Below are 11431 nucleotides of genomic sequence, written 5' to 3'. Positions count from 1 at the left end.
TCAGCTCAAGGTCCATTCAGTAGCAGTTGTGGAGCTTTCAATGATCTTCATCAGTCACAGAACAGCTACTGAATGAACCTTGGAGGATTTGTTCCAACTGTACATCAAGTACTTTACCTTTCATAGCACACATCCACGGTGAACTAAGAACTCAAGCAGAGAGAAGTCCTGATCAATTGAAGTTAAAGGAGGCAGCAAAACATCCGTTTACAAAGTCCAACACAACTCGTGCTGAATAACAAGTCTCATTTATCAGGTATATGCGCTATACTAACCAAACACTAGACAATACTTCACTCAAATGTTCTAAAACTCTAAGAAAGTACGTGCAAAGTACAGTTTCAAAGTCAAGGTAATGTGGGGTCAGTAATTGATATATAAATATTTGTAGGTGACGTATTCCTTTAAGCAGACATGAAGGAAGAGCCCTGCAGTGCTCATATAATTGACTGGATATAATGAACTATATAGTGAATATGATTTCTGACATGTCGTGATTGAAAGCTCCAGAACGGCTACTGAATGGACCTCGAGTTGAGATCATCAAGAATGAACCGTGAACATGAAAACGGATCCTTTGGTTTTGACTCAGTTTATTGTGAATTTCACACAGTTTACAAGACACGACTCAGCGGGAACAGAGCACCGGACAACAAGGACACTTTGACGGCTGCAAACGTGAAATAAGGCCACTTCACCTTCGACCTCGTCGTCCGGTCGAGAGGAAATAACGGCGGCTTTTTCTTCGAGGTTTCCGCAGCGGAAGAGGACTTTCAGGGACGACACTAAACAAAGTCTACGGATCACGATGGACTGACGACGTTAAAGGAAATGACTGAAGGTGGTGTAGGTATGAAGACGCTGATGTAGGTATGAAGATGCTGATGTAGGTATGAAGACACTGATGTAGGTATGAAGACACTGATGTAGGTATGAAGACGCTGATGTAGGTATGAAGACGCTGATGTAGGTATGAAGACGCTGACGTGCATTTTGGAGGAAGTCAAGACGGAGAATTAATTTTCTCTCTTGGATCAGGACCGTGTGAAAGCGGCCACTGATTAGAAGCAACATGAACATTTTCACATGAATCGTTTCTCTTTTAAAGAACACCTTGAATTTGTTGTGCCGTCACCGGACATAAAACACAGTTCACACTGTCACAGCCAGATGGCGCTCTGAGGCCGCAATAGCATTAAAAGCTCCTCCTCCTCCTCCTCCCTCCAAAATGAACCCATCTAACCGTCTCCTCTCCACCTCCTTATTTTATCCAGTTCTTCTCCGTTACCATCTCTCTTCTTCACCTCCACACTCTTAAACCCTTCTTCATATCCTCCTCCTCTCTCTCTACCAGTCTATCTCTGGGCTCCTCCATCTCCTTATCTCTCCCTCCATCTCTCTCTGCCTCCATCTCTCCCTCCCAACCCCCATCACCATCACCGTCACCGTCTCCTCCTCCTCCTCCTCCTCTCTGTCCTCTACTGTGCGACCACAGCCTGGGTTTCCCCTCCGGAGGTCAGCAGCTGCATTAAGCTTCCTGAAGCCGGCCGGTTCACTCCGGCGGCCCAGTTGAAGAACATTCTGGAGCAAAACAAAAAGCAAACACAAACATTATTCAAAACCCAACACATCCATTTGTTTAGTTGCATTTAGTATTATTAACGACACTCTAGTCTTGACGAAGTCTTCATCAGGGTACGAAATATGTGCTAATATGAGCAATAACTAAAAAAATAATGGCAAAAAATAGAGTAATGTGAAGCAAATAAATAAAATAAAGGACATAAATAATGAGTAAACAATAATAATGCACATGGACATCTATTTATTTTCAACATATATGTAAGATTTATTAAGGATTGCAGTAATTGTTTGTCAATTAATTTAGGCAAAGTTCTGGTGCATATTGCTGCACATTTAACCATCAATTAAACACCAACTTCAGCTTCTTTTTGTAGATAAAAAAAGAAATATAGAATATAAAACGTGTGCTAATAACTCTTTAGTGGATAGACGGTAACTTTAACCGACATCGACAGGCTGGATCCTCCACACAGAAACAACAGGTGTGTACGGGTGAATGAAGTTCGTCATGAGACAGACGGACAGATGAGTCCAGCAGAGAGGAAGAGGGACGATGAAGGAACGAGTGACACGTCCCTTCATTTCCCGCCACACAGATGGTTTCTATTCCTGTCCTCAGACCCTCGTCTGTCTCCTCGGGGATTATCAAACCGGATCACGTCCCTCTAATCTGTCCCGGCCAACGCAGAGCGCAAACACAAACTCCCGTCTCAACGTATCCGCCGTTCGTTTAGGAGAGTTCTCGTACTCTCTTTGTACTAATTACTAGAATTAATTAAAGAATCTAATTGATCATTAATCACAACCCTCTTCCCTCACCGACTGTGTTGTTTTGGAAAGTGTTAGAAATGTTGAAAAGATGGATGAATAAAGAAATGCAGAAGAAAAAGAGTGATAGCATCGCTCAGTTGACCTGTAATGAATCCAGTGGTCATGATAGTGGGTAAGTGGGCTTCATGCAATTAACATGCAGTTTAATGCAACAAACATGCAGTTTAATGCAACAAACGTGCAGTTTAATGCAACAAACATGCAGTTTAATGCAACAAACATGCAGTTTAATGCAACAAACGTGCAGTTTAATGTAACAAACGTGCAGTTTAATGTAACAAACGTGCAGTTTAATGCAACAAACATGCGGTTTAATGCAACAAACATGTGGTTGTTTGCATGCAGTATGAATGTGTATACTGGGGTCCCTAAACGGTCTCAGAATTGCATGAATCCGGTTTGAGCTGAGACTCTTGTGGATCCAATGAGTCCATTTGTATTCATGTTTGATGGTGTTGGTCCCCATAGCAGCCATTTCACATAGCGAGACCATTTATTAGTAAGAGCTTAATCACTGTCGGTCCCCAACATGACAAACAACTGTTCTGTCAGGGAAATGGTTTTAAACATAGTAGAAGGATTAAATCTTTGATGTAAAGTACGTGGATTACATAAGTAAGAGAATACACGTCATAAATAACACACTGGATGAGATACAGCGATGAGCAAGCAAGAAAAACGCACAACTGAGCCATCAATCACACGACAGACCGGCAAAGATCCATTTCAACATCTTGTGGTGAAACGCCATATTTCAAATCTCTCGCTGTCTTTTCTTAATAATAAATTTGACATGAATACGTGACCGGACATGAACCTGGGTTTATTTACGCCACAAAGAAGACCCATTTCATTTGATGAAGGTTCGATAAAACTGCAATAAATTTAAATGGGTAAAAATAGCAGTGAAGAGCTGCTGTACTTGGTATTCTGAGCTCGTACAGCAGCTCCTCCTTGAGCACGACTCGCTTTAACGTTACGTCAGGTACCGCCGGTAACGGCGAGCGAGGTCGATGGCTGAAAACCGTTTCTCTGATCGGAAGCATCAAACGGCTAAACGTGATGTTCGGGGTGTCAGAGAGTCCGAGAATCAAAGAACACTGAAATCCTAATTATCTGCACACGGCAGCCTCGACGGGACAGCATGTAGAGCAGACGCGTCTCAGCGCCAGACACGAGTAGACGAGTCGTCTCCACCCCAACCACTCGTGTTCTGAGTAACATCTAAGCTTTAATCAGCTGTTCCTGTGGCCGTTTACGGGCACAGACGAGATGTTCCAGTGTTAGGCCAAAACCAAACCTCTCAGACTGATATTATAAGTGGAATTTTCCTAAATCTATTAAAAAGCATTGGGTGGTGTGTTTTTTTTAGGATGCATGAACATTTTATAAATGTGACTCTAGAGCAGATAAACATGACCGTTGATGCAGACAGATGTTACAGAGCGCCCTACAGCCGGTAAAGAACCGTAGGAACCGTCACATACGCTTCAGCACTCACTCTGCAACGTACTCCAGAGGAGTCCAGGAGCCGAAGTCTGCGTCAGCCATGAACTTCCTGTTCATCGGTGTATCCAAGGTAACCCTGTTCAAATGAAGCCAGATGACAATCAGAGCGTGAGAGAGGGGGAGGGAGAGAGAGAGGGGGAGGGAGAGAGAGAAAGAGAGAGAAATAAATAAAGAGAGCGAGAGAGAGGGAAAGAGACAGACAGAGACACAGAGGGGAAGAGAGAGAGAGAGAGAGAGGGGAAGAGAGAGAGAGAGAGAGAGAGAGAAATAAAGAGAGCGAGAGAGAGGGAAAGAGACAGACAGAGACACAGAGGGGAAGAGAGAGAGAGAGAGAGAGAGAGAGAGAGAGAGAGAGAGAGAGAGAGAGAGAGAGAGGAAGAGAGAGAGACAGAGAAATAAAGAGAGCGAGAGAGAGGGAAAGAGACACAGAGGGGAAGAGAGAGCGAGAGAGAGACCACAAACAGAGCTCAGGTTGCGTCATGTTTGTGTTTTATTATCATATTCATGACTTCTCTTGTCACCTTTAGTGTAACCGTGCTAATATTAACACGCAGCACTTCTGTCTAATGGCTTATGGACAACAGCACACCCTGACCCAGGAGCAAGGCAGCGTTCTACATGTGTCAGGGTGTATAAGCCGCGTACAAATATACTTTACTCTGCAGGAATATCACACACACACACACACACACACACACACACACACACACACACACACACACACACACACACACACACACACACACACACACACACACACACACACACACACACACACACACACACACACGATATAGTGCTGGTAGATGAGGGAGCAGCAGCAGCAGTAGGGGGGCTGTCTCTAGCAGAAATGCAAGTCATGGGGCTAATGCTGAACAGATGTGACAGCAGGCTGGAGAGAAACTACAACCAGGCAGAGAAAACGCATTTCCAGCTTCTCATGATGACGCTGCAAAAAAAACACACATCTTTTTAATTAAATAAAGATGGAATGATGCAAACGCCTGTGTGTGTGTGTGTGTGTGTGTGTGTGCGCCATTCATCTAAAAACAGATCGTGAGCACAACCACAGATCCACTGGGTGACATCTGCAGCCGTATCCATCTTTCCTCTCCTGCAGCTTCATCTTCAGCTCTCTCACTTCCTGCATCCGTCGGACATGACGGAGAACCGTGAGGAACGGGTCGCTGAGCTCTCGCCTTCGCTTCTTTCACCGGCTTCTTGCAGCGTCGGTGTATTTAAAAAGATGCGTAGTGATTAATAAAATGTAAAGGTCTGGTGAAGCTCTTCGGGTCATTTTAGTGTGAGGCCTACGTTCTTTAACTGCAATGACAGACGACCGATTGATCGATGGAAATCAAAACTTAACATCCTTCTTAGGATTTAAAGAAAACTTCTGGTTGATTGTCCTCTTCAATGAGAATCTTACCAACAGTAAGCAGAATGAGTGAGACCTGCTGTGCGCTCCAACACTACCATACTATCTAGTATGCCAGAAAAAAAACTATTTAGTATGTCCCAATGCATAGAATATTAAATGCAGAATGACGAAATTACCATCTGGTTGTATTTTGCAGTATGCAAGCCAGCATGCTTTTTTTTTTTTTGGCAATTCTGAAAACAATCCTCCGAGTCATGGTAAAGTATGTCCTAATTGAGTACGTACTTAGTAAGGACAGCTGTAGTACATAAATAAAAAGTATGCTATTTGGAACGTAATATTGGTTATTTCTCCGTAAAGAAATCTTGTTTGTATCAAATACTCACACTGACCATTACAAGGGATTATATACCGCTACTATCCTCCACAAAACAGACACAAGTGTCCTTGGAGACACCGCTCAGGACCACAGGTTGAAGCTATTTGAAGCTAAAGAGACACCTTTGGTGGACTATTAATATTAAAAGGCCTCCCACCTGCGATTCCCAAATCCTCACCTAAATGTGCATCGAGTGCGTTCGCTACGTTTCCCTGCAGTACTTACGGTAGTATGGCCACGGCGGCGGCTCCCGACGGCATCCCGCCGTTCTTCGCTGCGAGACTCTGACACAGCTGGTGGACGGCGGCTTTGGCCATGCCGTAGCCCACCATGCCTGGAGAGGGTGCAGATGGAAGATTCATTTTAATGTCCTGGGGGAGAATTCAGTTTGCAGAGGCGAACGAACGTGGACCACATCAACGGCAATGACACACTGTGTGCCCGGGAGTGGATGGCATTGGTTTAGTAGAGGAGAGGTCAAGTGGAAGGAAAATGGGAGAAACTCCAGCAGGAACAGCTTGAGACCTTTAAAAATGAAGTTGTGGCCAGGTATGTTTGTGTTGTGCAAAAGGCTCCGATAGAGAAACGGATCACGTTTAAAACACACACACACACACACACACACACACACACACACACACACACACACACACACACACACACACACACACACACACACACACACACACACACACAATCTAACCGCTCGTTCTCCTCTCTGTCGTTTGATTTTGTTACCGGGTAAAGTTACAGGTTACAGGAATGTTTTGTAGCTTCAGCATCTGGAAACATTAAGTGTGCCCCCCCCCCCGCCCCAAAATCTAACAAGCTTTCTGAAGAATGCAAAGCCTCCGCCCCCCCGACTAAACCGATCTCGTGACCAATGAGAACGAGGGGTGGTGACATGGCTTTTAGTACAAGCTTTTGTTTTTCACCAAGAGAAAAAAAAGAAATCAAAAAAAAAAAAGAAAAGGAGTCACGAGTTAAAGAAGTCCAAAGACGGTGAAGTCAACACTCCATCTTTAGGCACCTCGTTCCTGACAGGTCACATGCTGACGAGCCGATGTTCACCCATCAACAGCCACATGTCAAAATTCAGACTCTTTAAGGTTTTTAGTTGAAGTTATTCTCCCTTTGAGCTACAGTTTGTTAAAAGAGTGTTCTCTGTGGTCACGAAGCCATAATTAGCTGAAATAACAAAAAGTCTGAGTGTGGACGCAAATCCCACTTTAAAGAAGCAAAACAATCCAACAGTAAAGATTTGTCTGATTTTGAAACAATTCAGATCGAGAGACGCGCAAAGACAGTGTTCCGTCGCCTCTTAAAAGGAGTCAAACATTAGCCAGCTAACGTTAGCTAGCTATCAAATGACAATGTTACATAAATGTCAGCTATGTAACAGTTATACCTGGAACTTAGCAGGTGTAAATATGTTGCAACAACAAGTCTCAACGTCAGAAGCAGTTTGAGTGGTTCCACCTGTTTTAATTCAGTAGATCTTAGTAAACACTTAACTCGGATAAGATTGAATTTAGGAACAGCCGGAGCAACGAGCTCCAGGGAAGAAGATTAAATGGGGAATTGGATCAGAAGAAGCTAGAATGTGAGAGCCTAAACAAAGGACTTCTGCCAAATCATACTTTAGAGTCCCAGGTTGGCACTACAGTCAGATGAAGTGTCTTCATATCAAAGACTATTCTGAATCCTGCACTACTCTGGCACAACTACTGTAGGCTAGAATAAAAACTGGACTTCAGTACGGAAGACAACGGGCAACAAGCTGCTTGAAGAGAACACATACGATTGTTTGCTGTACATCCAAACACTGAAATCTATCTTCTGCATATTCTGGAGGATAATGAGATTGGAGATTATGGACAAAAGTCACATGGAGAGCACAGAGAAGACCTCTCCGTCTGGGGCTCGACCTCAGTTTTAAACCCTGAATCAAAAACGTTAGGATTATTAAGAAGCCCTGAATGAGGTAGAACAACCCACTCTGTCTTTTAAGTTGGCTTTGGAGTTTCAAAATGTCATTAATGATTGAGTCAGAGCAGCAACGACGTTTTTGATCAATCACTAAATTATCTTGCATTTTCACCCTTTTAGTTGCTGACGTGATACTCGGCTGGTTATCCCCCCCCCCCCCCCCCCCCCCCCGACATCGGTGAGTAATATTCACAACATTTAATTCATTCACAACGTTTAATTCACAACAACCTTCAAAAGTCAATTAGTTATCCTGAATCTGCTTTTCTTGTTTCCACCGATTATCTGGATTTTGGTCGACGCTCATTAACTTTTCTCTCACTTTGTTTGATCAAAAGGAAGAACCTCTCAGCAGTGCTTGCTATATTTCCTAACATGTGGCTTTAATTAGACCACACAGATTATGTTTATAATTTTTTATATGAGATAACTTTCACAGTTTTCTTGTATTTAAAACACACCTCATACCTAAAAGACACTGGCTCTGCAGAGGGGCTGCAGGCTCCCATAAATACAACCTCAGTCAAAAAGAAAACAATAGATCAGGATCCCCCCCAAAAACCGCATCAGTGCAGTTAACGCAGCCCGTCCACGTGGATAATGTGTGTGGAGCCACAACTGCTGAGTCATTCCCTTCATAAGCCAGCAGCCAATGAGATCGTGCGCTTTGTGCTGAGCCGGGGCTTTGTAGCGCCGTGGAGTTTGGATCTCGGCCCGTCACGTGGTTAGCTCGGATCGAGGGGGAGACTGGACATCGCACGGCAGCGCTCCAAAGCCTCTCCGGGACGCCACAGAGGCCGGCCGGTGTCACGCGAACAATGGTGTACTGTAGAGAGGACCGAGGCCCGCCTCTTTACGTCCGAAAACAATACGAACGGCAGTCACCGTGGAGAGACAAATCATTTTAATTACACATGTGGAGTTTGTCAGTTTTGGCAGGTTTCTTTAATACCGTCTCAGATTTGGGTTTTTGTCTGTTTCAACATTGCCTCCCGACAAGAAGCCGGCTGCTCAGATCTACACGACATGACTTACAATTACCAATAACACCGTCCTCTGCACACATCCGGGCTTAAGGCACCTTAAGTATAATTCCTGCTTTCTAGTGATTTTTCCAATAAGGCTGCAACTAATGATTGTTTTGTAATCATTTAATCTGCCTGTTATTTTCTCAATCGGCTGTGAAATGTCAAGGAACGGTTGTCTTTTGTTTCCGTCTGGCTGCTTTGATCGGTCACATTTTGTCGTTCAGCTGCTCTTGTGCGGTGAAATAAGAGAGCGGGTCGGGCTCCAGCTGAAGGACACTAACGGAGTAAACGGTTGCACACGGACAAACCGCCGCCTCCACAGAGCTCATCAGCTTTCGGATCTTTCCCCCCCCCCATCTTGTTTTGATTCTCGGATCCATTTTATTGACACCTTTTTCCTCTCGCCGCTGTGAGCAGCATGAGAATCCCTCGCGTCTCTGATCAGGATGTCAATTCCCCGGTCAAAGCCCTGCAGAGCTTTCTATTACCTGCTTTATTTGAATCGACAGGTGGGACAACAAAGCTATGCGCACAATCGAGTCTCCGATACATCAAAGTCTGCCTGCAGCCCAGACGTGACACGAGGCCAACCCAGGTCATCGTGATGAGAACGGTAAACACAAGTGTGTGTGTGTGTGTGTGTGTGTGTGTGTGTGTGTGTGTGTGTGTGTGTTCCTTACCTCCAGTGCCCGACAGGGCAGCTTTGGCCCCGGCCAAAGTCAACAGTCCGCCTGGTTTCAGGTGCAGAGCGGCGAGGTGGCTGGAGATAGTGGAGGTCCACACGCTCTGTTTCCACATCAGATCTGTGTTTTTGTACAAGTCTAAGAGAGACGGGGACAAATAATGATGAAGGGAAATCAAAGATGCTTCATCTTATTTAGTTTCTGGCTCAGAGAGAGTCACATGAGAAGATCGATACCACTCTTAGATCCGTCTGTTGTAAGTATAAGGCTACAGCTAGCAGTTGGTTGGCTTAGCTTAGCACAAGCTAAGCGTCCGCTTCTTAATTACCGTAGAATTTATTTAGGCCGAGCTTATTTTTGTGCCTGAGTGGCTGCAGGAAATGGCTGATGATTAATGTTACAGCAAACAAAAAAGGTTGACCTCTCACCTTTGGAACTACAGCTTCCTCCCGCCCATCCTCCCGCCACGCACAAGATGGCGTCCACTTTCTGCTCGCCTAGCAACTTGGCCACATCCGTCGTCACCTGTGCAGAACGAGAGATGACCAACAACGCCTTTTTCATAAAGCCTCGGAAATTAAACAGCAGCTGGAAATATATGTTCAACACACACATCCTGCGCTGCGTTCAGGACGACAACAAAACACATTCACAGCAGGGGATGAATGAGTTTATTCATAACCTTTATTGCAAAAAAAGAAAAATGCAAGGATGTGCTATGATAAGGTGACATAAGGTATGATAAAACACATAAATATGTTAATATACTAACCTGTATACAATGAGAATATTGCCTAGTAATACATTAACTATTGTATTTTAGATTTGTACATGTACTGTCCAGGTTGTACCCAGCATTAACTGGATAAACCGGATAGAAAATAAAGCCTACAAATATATAAACTTTTATTTATTAATAAAATACAAAAATATAAAATGTATCCAGTAAAAATACAGTCAAACCAACAATGTTGTGATTCACTAAGTTTTCTCCAATTTTTTCAAATGTGACTTGAACGCACCATTAGCATACAGTTGATATGATATAATTATAGATATAACAGACATAATTCATGATGCGTGCTGTCGCGTGCGGCTCACCTGTCCCGCCTGCTCGGTGAAGGACTCGCTCGACTTCACGATCACGTTCTCGTTCGCCTCCTCGTTCGCAGCCATGTCGATGCACGCGACCCACTGTTAAAGTGTTAAAGAACTACAGTCAGCTCGTCGTAGCAGCACGGCGTTAGCGTTAGCATGTAGCGATAGCATTGACTCCCACTCACCCATCCTTTGGACTTGAAATGCTGGACGCACGTCGCGCCCAGAGCTCCTCTTCCTCCGTAAACGATCACCCGGTTCGCGGCCATGTTTGCGCTCTTGATTAGTTGTGAACAGCAGTGAGAGAGTCGAGTAGTGAGTGAGAGAGAGAGAGAGAGAGAGAGAGAGAGAGAGAGAGAGAGAGAGAGAGAGAAAGAGCTTCAGCTGACAGAGGGAGGAGGAGGAGGGGGGCGTTTCTCTCCGTGTGGCGCAACAAGTCGGCGGAGCTAATGCTGCGTTCAAAGACGAACGGAGAAAAAATAAAAACATGATTACAAAGAGGGAGCCATGCAGGCTATGTGCTGCACGCCATTGCAAATTAGAAGTCGTTAAATCCGAGTCGGTATTCCAATCTAAATGCGTCGCCTGCAGCAAAGTGATGCTTGTAATGGAAGCTTCACGAGCGTCCTCAGAGGAGCTCACGTCAATTAGCGCAGCGCCATTAGGGAAGACAAAAGGTGCATAAAGTTAACAACTGGAGAACCCTGTGGGGAAATATGTCAGAGCGTCTTATTTAAGACGTTTAATGGGTCCACAGGATTCCTCTTAAAAGAGACGCGTAGGAGCCCAAAAGGACACGTTAAAATCTGTTATTGAGACAAAGAATACTGTGTTTTTTTATTTTTATTACTGCCCCATGTGGCCAACCGTGGAGCTAAATTGTTAATAAATTAGCACCCGATGGCGTCGTTGTCTTGTTAGTACCAGCTGTGCACTGGGCCTGCAGCTT

The 11431-nt window shown here is 44.5% G+C and overlaps 1 protein-coding gene across 1 annotated transcript; it reads right to left on the bottom strand.

The window, feature by feature from the left end:
- Nucleotides 1-576: 576 nt before the first annotated feature.
- qdpra (quinoid dihydropteridine reductase a) lies at nt 577-10881 on the bottom strand. The gene is made up of 7 exons (XM_068715221.1): nt 10668-10881; nt 10486-10578; nt 9813-9909; nt 9382-9522; nt 5910-6018; nt 3917-4000; nt 577-1581 (listed from the first exon to the last, which is right to left on the bottom strand). Exons 1-7 carry the CDS (start codon nt 10749-10751, stop codon nt 1479-1481), a joined length of 711 nt encoding a protein of 236 aa, XP_068571322.1. The 5' UTR covers nt 10752-10881; the 3' UTR covers nt 577-1478.
- Between the last annotated feature and the right edge of the window lie 550 nt (nt 10882-11431).

This window comes from Cebidichthys violaceus, unplaced genomic scaffold (assembly GCF_023349555.1).
Source record: "Cebidichthys violaceus isolate CVI_PGR_0920_01 unplaced genomic scaffold, fCebVio1.0.p SCAF_2, whole genome shotgun sequence".
Lineage (NCBI taxonomy): Eukaryota > Metazoa > Chordata > Actinopteri > Perciformes > Stichaeidae > Cebidichthys > Cebidichthys violaceus.
This window is presented reverse-complemented; position numbering and strand designations above follow the sequence as displayed.